The sequence below is a fragment of the Pteropus alecto genome, unplaced genomic scaffold, assembly GCF_000325575.1.
Source record: "Pteropus alecto unplaced genomic scaffold, ASM32557v1 scaffold761, whole genome shotgun sequence".
Classification (NCBI taxonomy): domain Eukaryota; kingdom Metazoa; phylum Chordata; class Mammalia; order Chiroptera; family Pteropodidae; genus Pteropus; species Pteropus alecto.
This window is the reverse complement of record NW_006431558.1, coordinates 43,787-69,948: the sequence shown is the minus strand read 5'-3', so window position 1 is coordinate 69,948 and position 26,162 is coordinate 43,787. Positions and strand designations below refer to the sequence as shown.

Here is a 26,162-nt window from a genome sequence, read left to right as displayed (position 1 = left end):
TGATTTCATATTTCGTAGGCTCACAGACCAAAGTTTAGACCCTCAGGTCTGAGGTACTGGTATTCGTCTCAGAAATTTGACTGTCACCCTGAGCATTGAAATGAGCATCTTGTTTGAGGTTTAATATGCAGAGTTAGGAGTCACCTTGAACAGGTAATTCTGAAGGGCGACCTTGGATAAGGAGTCCTTGTTGCTATTGGTGGGCCCAGACAGCAAGATCATTGGCAATGGCCAAAGGATCTGTAAAAAGTGCAGGGGAGTTTGGCTCTTGGCCAGGGCATCTTTTAGTGCTGGCATGCCCTCCAGAATGACTGAGCTGATGCTGGGGTGCAGTCTTTGATCAGGATAGCCTGTTTGGGGACAGAATGCAGCACCTCTCCATTGGGCTCCATCAGGTCTGGTGGCACATGGCCCTATAAAATATATGAACTCTCCTGGTCATTCACGTGACCCCAAAGAACTCCCCAGATGGCTGAGTCTAGAAAAAGGGGGACTTCCTCCAGAACTGCATCCTTCTGAGGACAGGGGAACACACTTCTTTCTGTAGGGTGGATAAGCTAGAGGTCCCATTTTCTGCTCTATCAGTGAGGAGCCCTCTGTGAAGTAAGCTTGAGGGGTACAAACTTGATGATGACTCAAGGGGAAATGAAAGGCTGCCTACACTTGCAGTATTCTCAGTTTACAATTTTGACAGTGCTCAGTTAATTCAGGTGGCACACAATAGGCTTTCAAGAGATTCCAGTACTGTGCACTCTATGAGTTTGGGTAAGAACTTGTTCTGTGCTGAACTTTCTCATTTGCAAAATAGAAGGAACTGACTGGCAGGGACATCAAAGGAGAGACTAATAATTATGAAATGACAATCTCTACAGTGCAAACACAAGTTGGCATTAAAAGATGAAGAATTGGCTTTCCTTTGCTCTTTAATAAAACTCAAAGCTGTTACTTTTGTGTTCTAGTCCATAACATGCACTAGAAGTCTGAACATATGGAAATGATACCTGTGAATGTTAGATGGGCTATGGGGCTTTGTGGGTCAATGAAACAAAAAGTTTCCAACTACTCCTTACAGAAAGGCATTAAAAATTCCCCATATCTCCTTTTACGTTGGGATATTACTCAAAATGATACCCTCTCTCTGCCACTCACCTAAATTATTCTTTGATTGTCTTCTAAACATCCATAGCTCTTTTTAATGTTTCCACCAGGAAATGAGAGCAGACTTGCATAAATCTCACTCTATTCACAGAATAAATTCAGGATGAATCAGAACAATGCAGATAAACATAACCTTTTCTCCACTTGGGAGGAACTCCAGGGTTTAACGATGTACGTGTTGTGTCAGTTGGTATAGGAACAAAATGAAAATGCCAAATGCTATAAAACTTTAAAATAGCTAAAGGTGAATTAAAATTCTCTTAAATGCTATCAAACATAAAAAGACACAAATGGAAGCCTCAAGTCCCAGATACCCATGTCTAAACTCATGATAACACATTACACATAGAAAACTGCAAAGAACAAAGATGAACCATATCTGTAACTTTATCTTTAAGGAGAATCTTTCCTGTTAATCACAGGAATGCAAGGCTTTCCACACTGCTGTCCTCTATTTACTTCCATACAAAAGCAGTTCCTGAAACGTTTAAGGTGTAGATGTGGAAATTCAAGTGACTGGCAATGGCACTGTCACTGAGGCTCCTACCTTTACAGAAAAATTATATACAACACTTCCACCTAATATCTCATGTCGTTTACTTTTTTACATCTCATCAAAGCCCTTATATCCATCTTATAAACCAAAGTTTTACCATTTGTTAACCATCTCTTTTTCCCACCAAAGAATGAGCGCCAAGACTGCAATAACTTAGGTCATGCTTCTATAAGCAAGCCCTACAGTGCCTTGCTTAACTGTGCAAAATTGAGTATGTTTTGGATCTAGTGTCTGGAAAATGAGACATGTTAAAAAATTAGCATCAAGAGTATAATCTCTGAACAAGAAAAGCTTCATTGGAAGAGTAGTCCTGTCTTTCTCCCTTGCTACGTGTGTATTTTCTTTCAACTTACTTAAGCATACAGGCCTCAGTTGAGTCATAAAGGAGATATTAAACGTTTTATGTACTTTACTAAGAAGTGAATTTGTATATTTTCACTGAAGTACATCTATCCAAACACCAAAGGAAATGTATCAGTATATTTAGATAATTAGTAGGAAAAACAAAACCTGTTCCAGTGGACTGAGGGGCTGGCTTTGCATTCTCTTATTGTGTTGATGAGAAAAATGTCAAACACTTCCACCATCAGACAAAGGTATTCAGTGATCATGATGGATCAAGACAAAAATAAAGGTATTTTGTAACCATATCTTTAAAATTGGTAAGAAACAATTCCAAATCATAAAAATGACCAAAATTCTACCCTTAATGATATGACCTTCTGAAGCTTCTTACGAATTAAGTTTAGCTCTACTACACTGATTTGCTTTCTAGAAAACAACAGTTATGATAACCAATGATACAATTCAGTTCACTTTCTCAAAGCATACATCTAGAAACATCTTGCTTCCTTGAATAGCAATTGAATCACTTGTAAAAGCCCAAATTATGCCATTTTGAGTACCCTCTTTACTGGCCAATCTTAGTCATTTAGGGTTTGCAGTCTTTCTTTTTTCTTTTTATTTTTTCCCCCTCCTCTCTGTTGTAGTCATTCTTAATACTACAATATACACCACTCTTGTTGACTGCTGGTGAGATTTTGGTGGGTTTTGACGACAGCGCTGACAAAACGAATGAATGAGAAATTAGTTTCAAAACAAAAACTACATAATTTTGAAAATACAATTTACCTGATAAAAATAACTAAATGTGTATACACATGGTAATATTAAGTACGTATAACCATTTTGATAGAATTATAAATTGGTCTAAAAATCCAGAGTTATAATAGGATATTTTAATGTATGTGCTCAGGAAATGAAAGTCACAATAACTGTTACATACAAATTATATAAAACAGTTAATATTTCTAAGCTACAGAAAATTTTGTTTGACAAAAATACATTGTTTTTAATCACAAACACACAATTGAAAATGTGCGGCAGAATTATGTACAGCTGTGAGCAATGGGAAACATCCATAATCTGCTTGATGAGAAAGGTGCTTATTCTCACACAGACGGAGTGGGTTAGAGAAATCATTACACAGTGCAGCAGAGGAACGAACTCCAACATGGTTCTTTTGGACAGCACCACTGCAGCCGTCACAGTGGAATCAGGAAAATATGTTCACTAGCAGTATTATTAGAACAAAGTGTTTACTACACAAATCAGACCTTATATGAATACAATCTAGAAAAGATATAAGTCTAAGCATCAAAAGATACTCCAACCATTAAAATGCAAATTTAGTTACCTAGTGGATACACCGAAGATCAGAGTAAAGTCCAAATGATGATGGATCTTGGGTGTGAAATTTATGAAGATATGTATGAAAGTCTACACCTCTGAAAAAATGGAAGTCGGGCAGCTGATTGTGGTTTTGAGGATACTTTTGATTGGCAGAACAAGGAATCAAGAAAGCAGGTTGGAAGCAGGTGTCTTCCAAACTCCTGTGCATCTGCCTCCCTCCTTCTGTGGTGGCTCCAAAGCTAGACTAATGTCTCCTGTACCTCTGCATTTCAAAGCTCACACAAGGCTATAGGTGAGTTTCTAACATGGAACCGTGGAAGATTCTAGGTGTCACATTACCCAGGTGACAAAACACAATTTAGAAGAATTCTCCATTTTATTGTCTAATAGCAGGTCTGTCTTAACCCAAAGTCTACTATTCAAATCCTAATCTGAAACAATGATAAAGGATAAAAGGCAAAAAATGTAAATACAGTTGACCCTTGAACACTGGGAGTTCAAAGTGGGTAGGTCCACTTATTCATGTATTTTTTTTTCAATTGATAGCCGTTCAAACAACCCACACAGTCCAAAAGTCAACTCCAGGGTTGGGAATCTGTGTATGTTATATTTGGACTTTCAACTGTGTGGGAGGTCAGTGCCCCTAATCTTTGCATTGTTCAAGGGCCAACTGTCACTCATATGAGACTATACCCTATGATAAGCTCTGCATTCTTTCTTAGTAAAAAAAAATGGGATGAGAGTTTTCTGGCCAATACAAAAAAGATTTTTCTCATAGAAAAAAAAAAAGATAGAATACGTAATTGGTAAAAGACATCCAGTATCTGGCACGGGAGGCCTGTAGGAAAATCCCAACAAATACCCAAATATCATTTATCAGTATGCCCCTTAAAAAACAATCGAAACATAAAAAATGAAACCTACCTGCATATTAGAAATACACGATTCACCTATAGATCAAACAAGCTCCAAAATGGAAAGAGAAAAATACTATTAACTGATTTAAGGAAAAAGACCTATTAATCTTTGTAGTATTGTGTAGAGCATTATCTCAGTATTCACTTTTGGAATGAAGTAGGTAATATACACAGTTCAGAGATCCACCTTAAGAATGAGGCACTAAAAAAGACAATATATAACTTATAATGATTCATAGTATAGTTTTCTAGAACATTATACATGGATGAATTTGTATCAGGCTTTCTCATATTTTTATTCTTAGGACTGAATTCCAGTGGGAGTTTTCATACATAAGGATGAAGGCCAACTGATGTCTTTTCCACACCGCTTACAGTCAGGAGGCTTTTATTCAGTATGAGATCTTTTATGCCTTCTAAAAGAATTATGACGACTGAAAGCTTTCCCACAGTCTTTACATTTGTATGGTTTCTCGCCAGTGTGCATTCTCACGTGTCCTCGAAAGGTAGTGCGATAAATGAAGGCTCTTCCACATTCTTTACATTCATAGGGTTTCTCTCCTGTATGAGTTTTTTCATGTGTTCGAAAAGATGTATAACAACTGAAAGATCTACCACACTGTTTACATTTATATGGCTTCTCTCCAGTGTGAGTTCTTTCATGTATTCGAAATGAACTGGGAAAATTGAATGCTTTCCCACATTCCTTACATTTATAACGTCCATCTCCAGTATGCATTATCATGTGTGTTCGAACACTTGAGGGAGAAATGAAGGCTTTTCCACATTCTTTACATTTATAGGGTTTCTCTCCAGTGTGCTTTCTCATGTGTCCTTGAAAGGTTGTACGATAAATAAAGGCTTTCCCACATTCCATACATTCATAAGGCTTCTCTCCAGTGTGAGTTCTCTCATGTATTCGAAAGGAACTGGGCCAACTGAAGGTTTTACCACACTGTTTACATTCATATGGCTTCTCTCCAGTGTGAGTTCTTTCATGTGATCGAAAAGAACTGGGACAAATGAATGCTTTCCCACATTGCTTACATTTATACGGTCCATCTCCTGTATGCATTATCATGTGTGTTCGAATGCTTGAGAGAGAAATGAAGGCTTTACCACATTCCTTACATTCATAGGGTTTCTCCCCAGTGTGAATTCTTTCATGTATTCGTAAACCTAGGGGAGAACTGAAGGTTTTTTCACACTGTTTACATTCATATTGTTTCTCAGCAGTGTGAGTCCTTTCATGTCTTCGAAAGGAACTGGGACAACTGAGGGCTTTACCACATTGCTTACATTCATAGGGTTTTTCTCCAGTGTGATTTCTTTCATGTATTTGTAAACCTAGAGGAGATCTGAGGGATTTACCACACTGTTTACATTCATAGGGTTTCTCTCCAGTGTGAGTTCTTTCATGCGCTCGAAATGAAGTGGAACAGCTAAAAGCTTTCCCACATTCCTTACATTTGTAAGGAGCATCTCCAGTATGAGCTATCATGTGTCTTCGAAAGGTTGTGAGCCATGTGAAGGCTTTCCCACATTCCTTACATTCATAGGGTTTCTCTCCAGTGTGAGTTCTTTCATGTCTGTGAACAGATTTTCGGTAACTGAAGGCTTTCCCACATTCCTTACATTTATATGGCTTCTCTTCACATTCATGATATTCATATGGTTTGTGTCCAGTGTGAGATCTGATGTGCCTATTAAGGGATGAATGACGCACAAAAACTTTTCCACATATACTACATTTACAGGGTTTTGCTCCAGAAGAAGTTTTCTTGTTCAGATTAAGATCTGGAATCTGGCTGATGGGTTCTCCACACTGACTACCTTCTTTGCTTTCATGAAGTTTTTCTACCATATGACTTCTGTAAAAAATGAGAAACATGTTATTAATGATTTGTTAATATCAAGTTTACTAGCAGTGTATTTGAATTACTTTTTTATAATTTACAACAAAAGTGAAGGTTTTCTGTCTTTTCTGAATTGTATGAAAGTGAATATACTGAATGTTCCATAAGAAGACTTGATAATAGCTATCATGAAAACAGTAATATTAATATTTGGGTTAAGGATAAGTAAATTTAAAGAAGGGGTTGTTTTACTTGCTTGTTTTAAAAAAATTCAGGATGGACTGGAATTCTCATGTGGAATGATGCTATTGTGTGACTCACCTTAGTTTTTTCCCATGGGTTTTGTACCTATCTTCAATGTTATGATCTTCCCATTTTTTCCCTAAATTCAGACCTAGAAAAATAATTCCAAATTATCAGAAAGTACAGAAAAATTATAAGATTCTTGATCCATGATGAGCTGTGACCATGCAAAGTTTATTTACTAATGTATTCCTTTTCCACATTCCACATCTTGAAACAACATTGATACTTGTTTTCTAATTCAAAGTAAGAATATTGTTATCCTTACCTATCGAGGCCAGGTTCCTGAAGGTTTCCCGCATCACAGCTCTATAGAGTTTCTTCTGTGAAGGATCCAGTAAAGCCCACTCCTCCGAAGTGAAGTTCACAGCCACATCCTCAAAGGTCACTGAGTCCTAAAACATTGCAAATATGTATACAGTAGGATGCACGAGTCTGATAGTGCTGGAGAATAATACACAATTTATAGGAAAGTTACATATGATTCTGCAGTCTCTGATCATTTATTTTATGTCTTGATCATCAGAAGCTTACTCTGTCCACACTTCTTTATAAATTTAACAGCAACATGAATACATGCAAAGTATTCATTCATTTTTACCATGATCGCTTTAAATATTATTGCTCTCTAATAGAGCCTACAGTACTTTGAAGAAACAAGAGAAATGCTACAAATAAAAACCAACATTATTTTAATTACATCAATTCCTTGTGAGAAAAACTCTCTCATCTCCATCCTTATTACCTACCATTTAACTCAGCACTCCATGATGTACAGGGTCAAATCTACATGAAGTTTTAATGAATAAAAACACAGTGAAAAACAGGAAGCTTTTTCTTCTATTCTTATCATCAAACATGAGAGTCTAGGTGACCTGTGGAAAGCAAACCTGTAACAAGGATCAGCTTGCCAGATTGGCCTAAATTACTGTAGGCCATTTGAAGTAGCCAGATCCAGATGAGTAAATGAAAGTTTTCTTGTGAAGTAGTAGTACTTTTAACTTCTGTAATATTTATCACACTCAGTCTTCCCATTCTCTCTGTCCCACTTAATGGGACTAGAAAGTTCTTCAGAAGCTAGTGATCAGACAACTCAGCATAATGTGGCATGCTAATAAGGCATGATAACTTAGACCTCCAACAAAAATCCTATACATATGAGCCTCAAAGGTGCTTCTCATCAGTTTTTAACACACAAGGCACACGTACAGAGATAAGGTAACAGAAGAGCTCTTCTGTCAAACCCTACCAATATACCTTGGCCCTTGCCGATGTGAAGGAACACACATTGGAGCTGCATATTGCAAAAGAGTTCACTGGAGTCCACAATGGTCTGATGGACTGCTCATTATAAAATACATAAAGGGTTCTGCAGTGCTTCCCTCCAAAAGAACATAAAAGCTCCATTTTCTAATTTTAGGAGGATGTTTCCTGACCAGATGCTCTAGAGGCAGCCCTCCCAACCTCTCATTTTTGAGCTCCCCTATGGTGCACAGAAGCATAACATTCCATCCCTAGATTGATGCCACTGTACACTGTCAAGAGGATATGAGTTTATTACTTCCATAAATGAGGTCTCTGGGGAGTAAGGCAGTTTTCTCACAGCATAAAATGATTTGAAAGAGCAAGGAAAAGCACGTGGACTTTTTTTTTTTTTTGAGGTTGTGGGTGGACTAAATGAGTTCACTCACAGGGCAGCAGCTTGCATGGATTCACTCTCCTGCCACTCCCAAAGGAGAAAGCATAAAGGCTTTCTTATCACCATGCACAGATGTGTGGCACAAGAAGGAGGAGGAGAAGAAATGAGGCTTCAAGCTGTCAGCAATCAGTCATCAAACTGGAGTCAGAGACTTTTTTTTTTGGTCTGTCATATAGTGAACTTAGAAGACATTGTTCCCAACCTCACAAGAGAAAAGCAAAAGAACTTAAAATGAATAACCCTTCTTATGTCTATCAAAGAACTTTGAACATATGAAAACCAAAATTGGAGAAACAGTAAAGAAGCTATTTAGAAATATGACCAGAACAGTCTACTCTTAACAAAGCTTGTCCTCAAAATAATCTATTTCACCAGAACCAAATGCAAAGACAAAAAAACACAATATCCAAGAACTTTAGGACAATTCTTATTGTAAAATGACAGGTGTAAAATACACATAATGGGAATACTTGATAGAAAAAAAGGGCAAAAGAGAACAGAAAAAAGTAAGGGAAGCAATAATCGCTGAGATTTTCCTAACAGTAACAGACAGCAAACTGCAGATCCAGGAAGCTAAGAAAACACAAACAGTAAGGGGAGGAGCGGTTAGCTGCCAAGCAGCCCAAGTTCACAAAGGCTCTCAGAGTCCCGCAGCCTGTAGGCACCGGCACTCGCCCGCCCTGCTGCCACGATGCCCAAGAGGAAGGTCAGCTCCACCGAGGGGGCGGTGAAGGAGGAGCCTAAGAGGAGGTCAGCGAGGCTGTCAGCTAAATCTGCTCCTGCAAAAGTGGAAATATATGATTTTTTATTTTTAGATTCCACATATACATGCAATCATATGGCAACTGTCTTCCTCTGACTTATCCACTCAGCAGATTACCCTGCAATATCTTTTCCCACCCCATTTAGTCTATGTGCTTTTAACCTGAAGTGAGTCTCTTGTAGGCAGCATATGTAAGGGTCTTGTTTTCTTATCCATTCAGCCACCCTCTCTATTGACTGGAGTACTTAATTCTTTTTCATTTAAAGTACTTCTTGACACACATATAGTTATTGTCATTCTTTATTCAATTTTTTTCTTCATGTTTTTTCTTCTTCTTAAAAGAAGTCCCTCCAATATTTCATCATGCTTGGTGATGATGAACTCCTTTACCTTTTTCTTGTCTGGGAAGCACTTTATCTATCCTTTGACTCTAAATGATAGCTGGCTAAAGTAATCCTGGTTGTATATCCAAGGTTTTCATCACTTTGAATATTTTGTGCTAAGCCCTTCTGTTCTGCAAAGTTTCTTTTGAGAAATCAGCTGCCAATCTTATGGGTGCTCCCTTGTAGGGAACTGCTTTTCTCTTACTGCTTTTAAGATTCTTTGATTTAACCTTTGGCATTTTAATTATGATATGTCTTGTTGTGAGCCTCTTTGGGTTCATCTTTGTTGGGACTTTCTGAGCTTGCTGTTTATTTCCTTCACCAGGGCAATTTTCCATCATTCTTTTTTCAAATAGGTTTTCAATTTCTTGCTCTTCTTCTCACTCTGGTACTCCTATGATGTGAATATTGTAACAACTGATGCTATCCCATTGGCTCTTTATATTATCTTCATTTTTTTTCTTGTTGCCGTTCTGATTGGGTGTCCTCTGCTACCCCATCCTCTATTGGTGATTCAACCTCCGCTTCCTCCACTATGTTGATTCCCTCTAACATACTCTTCATTTCATATATTGTATCGTCATTTCTGACTGGTTCCCCTTTATAATTTCCATCTCCGTTTTTAAGTTTTTTTTTATCTCTTTGTTAAAGTTCTGAGTTCATCTACTCTTCCTCTAAGTTCCTTGAACATCCTTATAACCAGTGTTTCGAACTCTGCATCTAGTATATTGTCTCCATTTTGGTGAACTTTTTGAAGCTTTGTTTTGTTCTTTCAAGTTGGACAAGTTTTATTCTCTCTCCATTTTGGCTGCCTCTCTGTGTCTGTTTCTGTGTATTAAGCAGAGATCTTAAGTCTACCAGTCTTAGTAGCATAAATTTATGTAGGTGTGCTGTGGGGCCCCTTGGCACAGACCTGAGAGGGTTCAAGCTGCAGGCCAAGTTCAGCTGCAGCCTGTGCATCTCTGGGGCCACCTGGTAAGAGTTACCAAGCAATCCACATATGGCTGCCACCCATGCTAGGTTTATAGGTGCCTTGAGGAGTCAAGTCTGAAACCAAAGGTGGCTGCCACTAGTGCGGGGTTTGAGGTTGCTCAGCAGGAGGTACAGGGCATGCTGAGGCTAGTTGTTACTTCTTTGGGTTTTGTGAGCCTTTGAGAGATCTTATTAAAGTTTGCAGCAGGAGCCAAGACAGCCCATTTGTATGGAATAAAATCACTAGAAGCTGCTTGGGTGGGCCCACATGTTAGGAGAGGGGGCGTCTCAGGGAATCCCCTGGGCAGTGACCTGCGTTATCCAGGGTGATGGCGCCAGAGTCTACTGAATAGGAGGGGGGAGGGCTCAACGAAGGAACAATGGCTTCTGCTTGTACCTCCGTCCAGGAGCAAACTGCTCCTCCAGCCCTTGCCTTGAAGCCTGACAGCTCGGCACCTCCCTGTTGTCCCTGGTGCCCCTCAAGCAGCTGCCCCAGCATGGAGCTCAGGATGAGTGAGTCTGTCAGCGAGTAGGGCCAGATGCGGGCCCTTTAAGAGAAAGGTCTCCGTTTCACTCAGCCGCAACCTCTGCTGGTTTTCCCTGCCAGAGTTTGTGGGGACTTCTCTTTCTGGAGCTGGGACCCTAGGCTGGGGAGCCCAGTGTGTGACCGGGACTCCTCACTCCTCAGGTGGGGGAGGTGGCTCTATAGCCAAGAGAGCCCCCGTGATTCTTGATTGCCACTCGCGGTTGTGGGACTGGGCCATTTCTCACATATCTACTCCTCCTATCATTTTGAGGTGACCTGTTATTTGAGGTGAGGTGACCTAGTTGTAGGGCTTCTGTTCAGCCAGACCTCTGGTGATTCTGTGTACTGGTTGCTCTGTAATTTTGTTATAATTTTGGTATTTGCTAGAGGAGACATGTACAGCCTTTACCTTCTGTGGCATCTTAAATCTCCTGGAAATCTGTGATTTAAGTGACAATTCAAAAGTGCAGGTCTCCAAAAACTCAGTCAGATACAAGAAAACTCAGAAAGGTAGCTTAATAAACTGGAAAGTAAAACTATAATAAAGAACCAAACAGAAATACTGCAACTGAAGAACTCAATAAAAAAATCTGCAGCATAAACTAGGGAGCTTAGGAAATAGAATTGACCAGATAGAGGAAAGAATTGTGATACTGAAAAGAGAAACCCAGAAATGCCTCAGATGGGGCAAAAAAAAAAAAAAAAGAATTGAGAGTAACTCAATTGAGAGATCTGACTCCATCGGAAAAATCAATGCAAAAATAATGGGTATCCCAGAAGGAGAAGAGAGAAAAAGGGAATAGAGAACTTTTTCAGTCGATGAGAACTTCTGAAATCTATGGAAAAAAACTAGCTCTTCGAATCAAAGAAGCTAACGGAATATCTAATTATCTCAATCCAAAATGGCTTCCAATGCACATTATATTAAAATTGTCAAAAATTAATGATAACCAATTCTCAAGGCAGCCACAGAAAAAAAAAATGGTAACCTATAAAGGAAATCCCATTAGATTATCATTGGATTTTTAAGCAGAAACCCTACAAACTACAAGATGGTGGAATCAAATACACTAATCATTGAAAGAGATAAATCACCAGCCAAGAAAAATTTACCCAGCAAAGTTATACTTTAGAGATGAAGGAAAAATAAAAGCTGATCCAGACATACAGAAGCTGAGAGAATTTTCCACACAAAAGCTGCATTACAGGAAATACTGAAGGGGGTTATTCTACCTGAAACAAAAAGACGAAAGAATACAAAACTATCAGTAACAGAGTAGGAAAATGCAACTTTTTTAGAATAGGATATTTAACACTTAAATATAACATAAAGGTTAAAGAAAACAACAACAAAAAATTTAAAGAAAGAAGATTAAAGTTACTCCAAGTTGAAAAAGAACTAAAAGCACAAAAAAGAAATAATTTGTGACAACAAAAACATAAAAAAGGAGTAAAGGACTGCATATGCACAGGGGAATGGAAAAAAGACTATTGTCTGTGTGAAGCTTTCTTTTACATAAATATAATTGTAATCACGCACAAACAATCCAGAACTGAGACAGATAACATAAAAAGAGGAAAATTCATAGAATATCAGAAAACTAGAGTAACAAAAACCAAGAAAAAAGAAACAATAGAGACAATTACTAGAAAACAAAAGATAAAATGGCTATATGAAATCCTCACATATCAATAATCGCTCTGAATGTAAATGGACTGAACTAAACAATTAAAAGGCACAGAGTAAGAGGGAACATCAACAACAAAACCCAACTATCTGCTGCCTGCAGAAAACACATCTCAGATGCAAGGACAAACACAGATTTGTAAAATGGTGCAAATTGATACTCCAAGCAAATGGTGTCCAGAGAAAAGTGAGTGTAGCCGCACTTATATCTGAAAAAATACATTTCAAGATGAAAAAGGTAATGGGAGACAGAGACAGGCATTTTATAATAATAACGGAGACAATACATGAAGAAGACATAACACTTATTAATATATATACACCCAGCCCTGGAACACCAAAATATAAATAAAGCAGTTGCTAACAGAAATAAAGGGAGAAACTGACAATAACATGATTATAGTAATAAGGGATAGATATAAATACCCCACTGACAGCCATAGAGCATCCAAAAAGAAAAATAAGATAATATAGGCCTTAAATGACACATTAGACCAAATGGACATTTATAGAGTTTTTGATCCCAGAACACCAGATTATACATTCTTATCTAGTGCACATGGAACATTCTCACAAATAGACCATATTTTGGGGCACAAAACTAGTCTCAACAAATTTAAGAAAATTCAAATCTTAACAAGCATATACACCAAACACATGGTTTGAAATTGGAAATCAACTGCAAAAAGAAAGTGGAAAAAACCACAAGTGTATGAAGATTTAAAAACATGCTAGTCAATAACGACTGGGTCAAACAAGAAAGAAAAAAAGGGATCAAAAGATACACAAAAGACAAATGAGACTAACAATGTGCATCAAAATTTCAGAAGTACAGCAAAAGTGGTAATAAGAGAGAAGTTCGTATCATTACAGGCCTACCTCAAGAAACATAAAAGGCCTCAAATAAACAACCAAATATTTCACCTTAAAGAACTAGAAAAAGAATGAAGCGCAAAGTCCAGAAGGAACGCAATAATAAAAATTAGAGCAGAATTAAATGAAATAGAGAACAAAAAGACAATTAAAAAAATAATGAAACACAGAACTGGTTCTTTGAAAAGATTAATAAAACTGACAAACTTTTGGTTAGACTCACTAAGGACAAAAAAGAGAAAAGACTCAAAAATCAGAAATAAAAGAGGAAAAGTTACAACAGACACCGTAGAAATATAAAGGATCTTACAAGACTACTATGAAAAACCACACGCCACCAAACTTGATAACCTAGAAGAAATGGTCAAGTTCTTAGATAACCTTCCTCAACTGAATCATGAAGAACTGGAAAATCTAAACAGACCAATCAACAGTAAGGAAATTGAAACAATCATCAAAAACATCCCCAAAAAGAAAAGTCCAGGACCACACAGCTTCGCTAGTGAATTCTACCAATCAAAGATGATTTAATACTCATTCTTCTCAGACTCTTCCTAAAAACTGAAGAAGAGGCAATACTTTCTAATTCATTTTATGAGGCCAACATTACCCTGATACCAACACCTGGCAAGGACCACACACACACACACACACACACACACACACACACACACACACTACAGACCAATATCCTAAAAAAAACAAAAACAAAACTAGTAAATTGAATACAACAATACATTAAAAATATAATAAATCATGATCGAGTGGGGTTCATTCCAGGGGTGCAAGGATGGTTCAACATATGCAAATCAATGTGAGACACCACATTGACGAAATAAAGGATAAAAATCACATCATATCAATAGATGTAGAGAAAGCATTTGACAAGATATAATATGTATTAATGATTAAAACTCTTAATAAAATGAGTGTAGAAAGAAAATATCTAAACATAATAAAGGTCATATATGATAAACTCAAGGTTAAAATTATATTCAATGATGAAAATCTGAAATCTTTTTCTCTAAGATCGGGAACAAGACAAAGATGCCCACTGTCACCACTGTTATTCAACACAGTACTGGAAATGCCAGCCAGAGCAATCCAGCGAGAGAAAGAAATAAAAGGCATCCAAAGTGAAAATGAAAAACTGCCAGTTTTTGCAAATGACATGATTTTTTATATAGAAAACTCTAAAGACTCCACCAAAAAGGATTAAAAACAATAACCAAATACAGTAGAGTTGCAGGAGACAAAATCATGTTCCTATATACTAACAGTAAAATTTCAGTAAAACAGAATTTCATTTGCAATTGCAAGAACAACAACAAAAAAACCTAGGAGTAAACTTATAAAATGTCAAAAAACCTATACACTGAAAACTGTAAGACATTGTTGAAAGAAACTGAAGACACCAAAAAATGGAAAGATGTTCCATGTTCATGGATTGGAAGAATCAACATACTTAAAATGGCCACAATACCCAAAGCAACATACATATATACAATATACAGTGGAATATTACACAGCCATAAAAGATGAAATACTGCCATTTGTGACAACATGGATGGATCTTGAGATTATCGAGCTAAGCAAATTAAGTCAGACTTAAGTCAAAAAACGTCGAGAAGTACATGATTTCACTCATATGTAAGATATAAAACAGAGGGCAACAAACAACACAGAAAACTCATAGACACAGACAGCAGTATAGTGCTTTATCAGAGAAGCGTGAGGTGCTGGGAGGCAGAAGAGGGTAAAAGGAGTACAAATACACAATGCAATGTACTGATGATGTATTACAGAACTGCATACTTAAAACTTATATAACCTTATTAACCAATGTCACCCCAATAAATTTAATAAAATTTTAAAAATGTAAATAACTGGTTTAATTGGGTACTTAACAGGATACTTCGTCCACTAACAAAATACACTTTTCTGAAGTTCACATGGAACACTTATCGAGATGAACTACCTTCTGAGACATAAAACACACCTTACCAAATATGAAAGAACAGAAATCATACAGCACATTCTGTCAAACCACAGTATCATCAACCTAGAAGTAACAGGAAAATAGATGAAAAACTCCTAAAGACATTAAACATTTCTAAATAACATACAAGATAAAAAAATTCTCTAGAGGAATTCAAATTTATTTTGAACTACAGATGCTCACTGACTTATGAGGTTACAGCATAGCTTAGCCTAATCTACTTTAAATGTGCTCAGAACACTTACATTAGCCTACAGTCGGGCAAAATAACCTAACACGAAGCCTATTTTATAATAAAGTGTTGAATACCTTATGTGATTTAGTGACTACTGTACTGAAAGTAAAAAACAGAATGGTTATATGGGTACCACTTTTACACCATTGTAAAGTTAAAAAATTTTAAGTTAGGGACCAACTATAAATGAAATGAAAATAAGACATATCAAAGGTTGTCTGATGCAGCAAAGTAATGCCTAGAAGAAAATTCATACCACTGAGCAAACAGAGAAAAAGAATGATCATCGATAATGTAAGCATCCCCCTGAGAAAACAATAAAAAAGAGCAAATTAAACCCAAAGCAGAATAAAAGAAACAGTTCAGTTCAAAATGGTGATGTAAGATCCTGAACTCAACTCCTCCCACAGATGCACTAAATCTACAGCTACATACAGAACAATTTTCTTGAAATAAAACCTTCCCCAAACTAGCTGAGCAGCTCCTACCTCTTGGTGAATGAGAGACAACTCACAGCAAAGAAGGTAAGAGGCTGAGACAAAAAGTTGCCATAAACCCCACCCCTGTTGTGGAAACCCATAATTGAAAGGGAACTCAAAATCCCAAACTTCTTGAAAAGTCAAGGTTCTGAACCCCATGCATGTGGTACACCAACTTTTAAGACCTGCACCTGAAGATGAGCCCCTACAACATCTAGCTTTGAAAGCTAATGGAGCATGCATCCATGAGACCAACAAGGCTACATACAGCAAACTGAGAAACAGTTCTTATAGGGTGCATGTGTGTGGACTCACCTACCCCATGGCACAGCACAGAGGCAGCCAACTGACAAGCACCCAGACTTTCTGTGAAGGAGGCTTACCTGCTTATCTTAAATCATCCGCCTGAGGGGCCGGCATCTACTTTAACACATCTAGGCACCTACTGAAATAATTCTGCAAAGACAGAGGTCTGCGGATGCAATGTGCCCTCTCCCTCTCTGTAGCTCTCTGGTGTCTTGCAGAAGGAACCTGTATCATTGACTGATGCCCCGATTTTTGCCACTGCCACCTGGGGAAAGTGCTCTATCATCTGGCTCTTGTGGCCAGCGGGACTTATGCTAGAGGATCCCAAAAGAATGTACAGATGGAGAAACAGTTCTTAACTGGCTACCACTCTGAGGGCACAGAAGAGAGACAACACAATGTTGGTGGGATGTAAACTGGTGCAGCCACTATGAAAAATAGTATGAACATTCCTTGAAAAATTAAGCAGAACTAGTCTATGGCCCAGCAATTCCACTTCTGGGTAGTTATCTAAGGAAACAAAAACACTTATTTGAAAAGATCAATGCAGCATTATTTACAACAGCCAAAACATGGAAACAACCTAAGTGTTTGCCAGTGAATAAAAGGATTAAGAAATGTGGTATATACACACAATGAAATATTATTCAGCCATAAAAAAGGAAAGCTTGCCATTTGTGACAACATGGATGGACACTGAGGGCATTATGCTAAGTGAAATAAATCAAAGAAGAACAAATACCGTATGATCTCACCTATGTGTGGAATCTAAAAGCAAAAACCTGAGCCCATAGATACAAACAACCAATTGGTGCTTGCCAGAGGTGAAGGATAGGGGATGGCAGGTGGTGGTTATGGGTGAAGGGGGTTAAAAGGTACAAACATTTAGTTATAAATCATAGGGATGTAAATACAGCATGGTGATTTTAGTTAATAATATTATATATTTGCAGGTTGCTAAGACAGTAAATCTTAAAATTTCTCATCACAAGAAAAAAATTGTAACCATGTTATATTATGGATGTTAGTAACTGGACTTACTGTGATGATATTTCACAACATATACAAATACTGAATTATTATGTTGTACACCTGAAACTAACATAATGTTATACATCAATTATATCTTGACAAGTCAAATAAAGTGGCAAAAAAAATTAGATGCATAAAAATGCAGGAAATTAATAGAGAATACCGAGAAAACCAATATGTTTTTTAAAATACTTAATAAAATTGATAAATGTCTAGTCAATCTGAGTAAAGAAGGAAGACAGAAATTACTAATACAGTAGTCTCCCCTTACTCTGCAGTTTCACTGTCCATGGTTTCAGTTACCCATGGTCAACCATGGTGCAAAAATATTAAATGGACAATTCCAGAAATTAACAACCCATAAATTTTAACTAGTGCTCTTCTTACTGTGATGAAATCTCATGCTGTTGCTCTGTCCTGCCTAGGACATGAAATATCCCTTTGTCCAGCATATTCATGCTGTATATGCTTCTCACCCATTAGTCGTTAGTAGCCATTTTGGTTATCACACCAGAAGATCAAGAGTAACCTTATACTACATTGCAATGCCTACATCACTCACCTCACTGCATCTCATCACTTAGGCACTGTATCATCTCACATCATCTCAAGAGTGTACATCACAAGATAATTTGAGAGAGACCACATTCACATAACTTTTATTATAGTATGTTATAGTAATTGTTCTATATGTTAGTATTGTTGTTAATCTCTGTGCTAATTTATAAATTAAATTTTACCAGTTATGTACATATAGGAAAAAACACAGTATACATAGAGTTCAGTACTAGCTGTGGTATCAGGCATCCACTGGGGTCCTGTAACATATGCCTACTGTATTAAGAATAAGAGGAGGAGAAAATGAAAAAGCATTTGATAAAATCCAACACCCATTTATAACAAACTAGGAATAAAGAGAAGTTTCTATTCTTGAAAAAGAACATGTACATGAAACTTGTCTGGAACATCATACTGAATGTTGAAAAACTAGATGCTTTTTTGGTAAGATAAGGAACAGGGTAAGAAGTCTCCTCTCACCATTCCTATTCAACACTGTACTAGTAAACCCAGTTAATGCAATAAGGCAAGAAAAAGAAGTAAAAGGTATACAGATTGAGAAGCAAGATATAAAACTTTTTTGCATATGACATAATTTTTTATGTAAACACCTGAAAGAATCCACAACAGAGATCACTCTGGAAATTCATAAGAGTATATCATAGCAAGGTTGAAGGATACATAATTCAATTTTTTTCCTATAGACCCATACAAATACAGTCAACTGATCTGTGACAAGGGTCTAAAAGGCAATTCAATGGAGAAAAGAATCTTTTAAACAGTGCTGGAAATAGTGGTTATCTACACACAAAAACAAAACAATGAATCTAGATACAGACCTCACATCTTTCACAACTGAAAGCAGATCATAGATCTAAATGTAAAATGTGACAATTAAAATCTAGAAAATACAGAAGAAAATAAAAGTGACCGTGAGTTAACTGACAAATTTTAAGATACACCACCAAAAGTAAGATAGTAAGTGTCGCTGCATTAAAATGAAATTCCCATTCTACAAAAGACAGTGGTAAGAGAATGAAAAGATGGGCACAGGCTGGGAACAAAATCTTTGCAGAACACTTATCTGGTAAAGGACTGGTATCCAAAATGTCCGAAGAACTTTTAAAATTCAACAATACGACAGATAATCCAATTAAAAATGGGCAAAAGATCTGAACACATATCACTAAAGAAGATATACAGATAGCAAATAAGCATATGAAAAATAGGTCAACATCAAAGGTCATCAGGGAATTGCAACAATGGCTATCACTAGACACTGATAAAAAATAAATAAATAAAATTCAAAAGACTCAGAATACCAAATATGGTGAAGAAATAAAGCTACAAGAATCTGCATTTCATTGCTGGTGGGAATGGAAAATAGTATGCCTACTTTAGAAGACAGGCAATTTCTTACAAAACTAAACATACTCTTACTAGGCTGTAGCAATCATACTTCTTGGTATTTACCCAAATGAGCTGAAAACTTATATTCACACAGAAACATGCAAATAAGTATTTATAGGTATTTTATTCATAACTGTCAAGACTTAAGAGTTAAGCAAGATACCCTTCAATAGTAGAATAAATAACCAACATGTGGTATATCCATATGATGATATATTGTACAGAGATGAAAAAAATGAGGTATCAAGCCATGAAAAGGCAAGAAAACTTAAAAGTATACTGTTAAGTGAAAGAAGACACTGACAAGGCTATATACTGTGTGATTCTAAGTATGTGATAATCTGGAAGAGATAAAACTATAAGCCAATAAAAAGATCTTTGCTTGCGAAGGATTTGGGCACTGGAGGGAGAGATGAATGGACAGGTGGAACACAGGGTATTTTGAAGGATGTGAAACTATTCTATAGAATATAGAAATGATGGTCATACGTCAACATACCTTTGCCAAAACCCACATATTTTATTACTCAGAATTAAAGCTAATATAAACAATGAACTTTAATGCACCAATATTGGGCCATCATTGTAACAAACACACTACAGTAGTACTAGATGAAAAAAACGGTGCAAACTGTGTGGATGCAAAGGGTCAACTGGAAACTGTACTTTTGATCAATTTTTCTGTAAACCTAAAATGGTCTGAAAAAAATGAAGTCTCATTGCTTCACATCTTAAAAAACTAGACTTAAAAAAATTAGTATCTAGTGAATATTTTAATCCTCTGCATGCATTTAAGAGAAACAGAAATTTTTATATACACCATATTTTACTATTTAATAGTTTGTTTTTAATTAACTTTTGCTACTTTAAATTTAATTTTAAATTAAACTTTTCTATTTAGAAAATCATTCTAAGACTTAATCTTTAAATACTAATGAGTATAAAACTGCAAACCATAAACAAAAATTTTCAAATCTCTAAAAGGACAAGAGACATAGTTTATCCCTCCACTTCATTTCACATTGAAGATATTGTCAGAAGTGAGTAGTTTAGGGGTTTGCATTTAATCTCTGAAACCAACTCAGAGTTTCAAAGATTTACATAAGGTCAAGCTGTTTTCCTCCTATCAATTAAAATAGAAATTCAATAGCTTTTTTCTCTCATCAAATAAAATATAAATTTGTCTTAAGAATAGTATAGCCTTGTCTATAGCCTTGTCTATAGCCTTGTCTACAGCCATGCTACCCTGAACAAACCCAATCCCGTCTGACCTTGGAAGCTAATCAGGGTTGGGCCTGGTTAGTACTTGGATGGGAGACCACCTAAGAAGACCAGATGCAGTAGGTGTAAAAAAAAAAAAATAAGGGATTGTAAACTGACAAGGTCCTTGCAATCTGGGAGGTCAAGCAAGGGTTTGCCTCGCCTAAAAAAAAAAAAAAAAAAGAATAATATAGCCTTTTAAATATCAAAGTTCTCTAGGAACATGCACATAAAAAAACTAATTGAAACTAAAAAATGTGCCTGAGAACTTAAATATACCCATCTGAGAGCTAGAGATTCTGCTGCCTGAAATGGAACAAAAATCCTGTTTGGTTCCAGGAATTTCTTGCCTTACACATTTATTTCTCAATCAATTTACATTTTCAAAGCCCAAGAAATAAAAAATCTTCCACAGGAAATAAAATTGTGAACTGCTAAAAAAGCCTGCAGTTAAATGATTGATATATTCAGTAAAGATACCTAAAGGAAAGAAATATAAAATCAGCTAAGATAAGCAGTCTGCTTACCCACAGTTAAGAAAAACTAACATTCAGAAAGTTGAATACATTTCCAGGCTTGGGTTGCAGGCACACCCCAGTTGAGACAGAACCCCTAAATCAGATCAGTCCTTTGGGAAGGAGGAGAGGGACACCTGAGCAGTCCCAGGAATTAAACTCTCTCCTCTCCTCCCCCAGGCTTCCATTCTCACAAGTGAGGAACCTCTCGGCCTAATTCAGTTTAAGTTCTGACCCAAATGAACTCCAAAATCCACAAACCTTTTGTCCAGGAGACAGGACTCCTGGTGTTCACAGTCGTTCTCAATGTGCACAAATTATACTGAGTGCACCTATATCTCGAATGCAAATGTAAAAAACATCTAGGCCTAAGAAAACCCCCTTTGCCAGCTCAGAGTGGAACTTACTTTGGAGTCACTGGCCTCAGGCCTCTGATTCCCAGTCACAATGCTTTGGACCATCACAGATAATTTAAATGACATAAACCAATGTTTCAATAATCCAGCAAAATCACTTAAACCCAGTGTTCATGTGTAATGAAATAAGAAACTGTAGGGGACTTTTCCTAGTTCATCAAGCCCCGATATGCCATTTCAAATCACGCAAAGGAAAAGAACAGACCTCACAATATTATTACTCCCCCCCCACTTTGGGGGAAAAAAAAGAGAAACAAAAATTTTAAGTAATGTATGTAATAATGAAATATTTTATTTGGAAATTCACCTCTTCTCACCACTTTGGAAATACGTCATACTGTTTCCCAAACTCTAGTGATTAAATAAATTTTAAATGTATTGAAAAACCAAATTTCAAGTGAAAAAATCTTTTCAAAGTGACAAACATAGGGAGGGGCAGAACTGACCTGGAACTATGCTGAAAGGACCTATCACCCAGGAAAGTTTCCCAAGGGGAACATCCATCCAACGGACTTCCCTGAGGATGTCTGTTCCTATAGGAAAGATAAGATCCTGGGGGGAGAGGAACAGGGATATCATACAACATATTCCAGGTGGTTGTCTCTTGCTTTCCTCTCAGGTAAAATATCCACAAGAATAAATCTTTGAAAAGCGTCATCCATGGCTCAGTGGATAAATGATAAACGATTAAATGATGGATAAATGATAAACGATTGCTGCGTCTGTTGGAAATACACCACGGAGAACAAACAGTTAATGCTGCTGCTAAGAACTGGAGTGGGGAAGATGGCGCCTAGGAATGCGGAATGCGGGGAAAGATCTGGAAATTTAGGTATTTACTGCCAGCCTCAGGAAGGGCTAGGCGGGGGGAGCAGGGTCGTGGATTTGAGGCCCTGCTTCCCAAACATTTGAAAAGTAAGGGGAAGACGAGTGCCCTAAGGAGAAAGGAGGACTTGGGATTCCACAGACCACAGCTGCTCCCACGCACGAACCCTGGATCCCGCGTCCGGATAACCCTTCTCATGGTGACCGCACAATCTGAGGGAGACGCGGCCGCGCGCGGTGACGGCCGCCGTGGCACGGCAGAGGGCCTGCAGGTCCCGGCTGCCAGAAGGCTGCGTGCGAGAGGGGGCTGAGGTCCGAGCGGACTCGGGTCTGCAGACTAGATAGTGGCCTCTGTGAGGTCGGTGCCCGCCTCGGCTGGTTCCAACCAGCTCCTGTCCCCGCCTGGACACCCGTCTCCGCATACTTACCATTTCTCGGTTTCTGGAGTTCCCTGCCATCCACCCTACGACTCCAGCGGCAAGTGCAAGTCACAATGCTAGATGACGTGCTGCAGCCACCTGAGGCCTTTGATGGCAGCAAGAGAGCAGAACGTGGCAAGAGGTAAAAGATACTAGCACGCAGTCCACGCCAGCACACCGTTATCGCAGAACCGCCCCCACATTCGTTACCGATGAACCTCCTGATTGGACAGTTCTCAAGGCTCCGCCCCATCCTGCCTGAGTGACAGCAGGACGGAGATTTCGTCTTTGAGCTGTTGTCTTGGCAGTGGGCCAAAATCTGCCCTCTCCAAGGACGCTGCGTTTAACCATAAGGCCGCCAGGCCACTCACGAAACTGTGACCTTCAGAAACATGGACACTTAAAAGTGACCTTAACATGCACATAATGATGAGTTTGGCTCCATTCTGATCTCTGACCCGGTTCCAGCGGGGAAACGTTGCCCTTCCCCCCAGTCAGCGGGTACTTTAAAGAATCCTGTGGTCTCAGGGGCACTTGGCTGTGGTGGGAACTTTGAACCTCACAGACCTAGTCTAGGCCCAACGCCAAAGGTACCAGCATGTGTGAAACATGAAGCAAAGTAATCACTGGAAAACCTTTTCGAAGAACCCCATTAATATCCATTCAGTGAAAGGTCAAAGGAGGCAAAACTGAAAGAACACTGTTTATCGAAAAATAACAGATGGCAAAGGTATAAAGAATAGTCAGGATAGTAGTCATCTATGGGGCAGGATAGAGATAAGTCAAGGTCCGGAACATCAGGACAAGCTGGCTACTGCCCACTGGCCATTTATGAATCTTGATGATGATTCCAAGGGTGTTTATATTGTCACTACAAAATTGTACAATAACACTTTGTATATTATTTTCTGAATACATTTGATGATAAAAATGTTAAGAAGAAATTCATTTTTTAAAACAATATAATGTATATGTTTGCCCTGTAAAGTGGCGATCACAGTTTTGGCAGCAAAAATTGGTAGCAAGCCATGCATCTATTTAGAAAGAATGGGTTATATAAAACTCATCATCACATGTGCCTTTTAAGAACAAAGGGTGATATCTACTGATATGTAAAGTTCTATTTATCGATACAACAATTGAAATATATTGAAATATATATATACACACCATGTTATCTCTTCTATAACTGTTTCATGGTCACCTGCAGAGTCAGATGGGCCCCCACCCTAGGTTTAGTGGACAGCACATTCCTGCCAGAAACATATGAAAGAATTTATGACTCCCATAACTGAGGTGTCTGGGGAGAACAGTGCAGGTCTCTCAAGCGGGTGAGAAATGCCTTGCTAGAGCAAGGCAAGGAGCCTGGCCTGGGTTTTTATTGAGGTTAGGGGGTGGGCACACAAGGGGAGGGGCTTCCAGGGATTTAATCTCTTGCCAGTGCCAAAGGAGTGAGCACTCAGACTTTATCATCACCTTGCACAGATGTGGGGCACAAGGGGAAGGAGGGCTAAGCTGTTAATCATTAGAAAATGGAATCAGAGACCTCTGGTTTCTCCTCTGGCATGTAAGGAGCTTAAAATGTGACATTCCTATCCCCACCAGAAAAAAACTAACAAACTTAAAATTAACAACTCAGCTCTATCAAAGTATTAATTACAGGGCAAACTGCTGTCTACCAAAATTGGAAAGGGAGACAGAAAAATAGCCATTTTGAAATATGCCCACAATTTTTTGTTCTTCTTAACAAGACCTGTCCTCAAAGATTGTTCCAGCAGAGCCGAACTGACTGGGCTTTTACCAGCACCAAATTGACATGAGGGAGGGAAATAGGCAACTTGAGTCCTCTCTAGCCATTCCAGACTCTCCAAGCTGAGACAGAACCCCTGTAGTGGGTCAGTCCCAGGGGAAGGAAGGGAGGGGCACCTGAGCCGCCCTAGGACTGAAGTCTGGGACCCAGCACCCTCCTCTCCCCAGGGAATAATGGAAATGCTCCCTCTCTCTGGCTTCACTTCACAATGAGGAAACGCTCAGCTGGATTCAGTATAAGGTTCTGACCCAAATGAACTCCCAATTCACAAACTCTAACCCAAGACACAGACTCCTGTCTTTCACTGACTTTCTCAATGTGCACAAATTAGAGTATGAGGTCAACTGCACCATGTATGAATAGCTCAAACATAAGGTCTAAAAATGTCAAGGCCTAAGAAGCCACAGCCTCAGAAGGTGTGTCACCGCCTGCTCCTCCATATGCAAGTGCACCCCTCATCTTTCCAGGGCCGTAACTTCTCCTTCCATGCTGGGTGTGAACAGGAAGGACACCTGCAGGGAGAGTCTCCCCAGGGAGAACCACTGGGCCTTCAAGTGCTTCCCTTCGCATGTCAAGAAGTGGGTGCTTAGCTCAGTTATACTGACCTCAGGCTCTGCATCCCACTGGAGTGTCTCTGAACCACCACTGATATTTTAAATACACAAATCCAGTGTTTGAACAATCCAGCAAGATCACTCAAACCCAATGAGTAAAGGAGGGAAGAATACTGTAAGGTATTTGGCTAGCTTAACAAGAAAATCCACAAGTATCTACTGCTTTCAGAAAATAATGATGTTAATTATTATTTCCATGGCAAGAAATTGTTCTGTAAACAACTGATTACACTTAAACACTCTGCTGTTAAAATTTCATCTGAAATCACCTCCAAATCATTTCTGAAATTTACCTCTTTCATGACTCTTTGGAAGTATTTTATACTATCTTTAAGATCGATTGATTAAATGCATTTTACATTTATTATAAAATAAATTTTTATAAAAGGTGAGTGAATCTTTTCCAGGTGACAAAGTCAGGGAGGGACAGTGCTGACAGGAGAGAACACCCAGGAAAATTTCCAAAGAGGAGCCTCCACCCAAAGGACTTCCCACAGGACGTCTGTGCCCGGGCTAGTTCCTGGCGGAGAAGAACGGGGATTTTATACAACATCCTTCAGCTGGTTATTCTCGCCTTTCCTCTCATGTAAAATATCCGCAAACAAAAAATTAAATCTTTAAAAATGATCCATTCACTGACTGGGGGAAAATGATAATTAAACACAATATGTCTGTTTGAAAGGACCCCCAGAGACCAAGTCATGACCGTTCCCTAATGACCCTACCCGTGGTCACCACACCATCTGGGGAGACTTGGGGCTGCGGACGAAGAGCTGTCCAGAGAGGCTCCGGGGCTGAAGTCGCCGCGCGCAGCGACGGGACAGGTCGCCCGGGGACCAGGCTGCAGGCTCAGCCCCCATGCTGTGTGCTGGAGGAGCCCGAGGTCCCAGTGGAGCTCC

At 38.5% G+C, this 26,162-nt stretch overlaps 1 protein-coding gene and 1 pseudogene across 1 annotated transcript; one reads left to right on the top strand and one right to left on the bottom strand.

The window, feature by feature from the left end:
- Positions 1-2,932: 2,932 nt before the first annotated feature.
- LOC102883274 (zinc finger protein 709-like) lies at positions 2,933-23,030 on the bottom strand. Its single transcript, XM_025040058.1, has 4 exons — positions 22,849-23,030; positions 6,751-6,877; positions 6,501-6,573; positions 2,933-6,194 (listed from the first exon to the last, which is right to left on the bottom strand). The coding sequence occupies exons 1-4, from the start codon at positions 22,876-22,878 to the stop codon at positions 4,712-4,714; spliced, it is 1,713 nt and encodes a 570-aa protein (XP_024895826.1). The 5' UTR covers positions 22,879-23,030; the 3' UTR covers positions 2,933-4,711.
- Positions 20,633-20,751, top strand: LOC112471675 (annotated as a pseudogene).
- Positions 23,031-26,162: the final 3,132 nt, after the last annotated feature.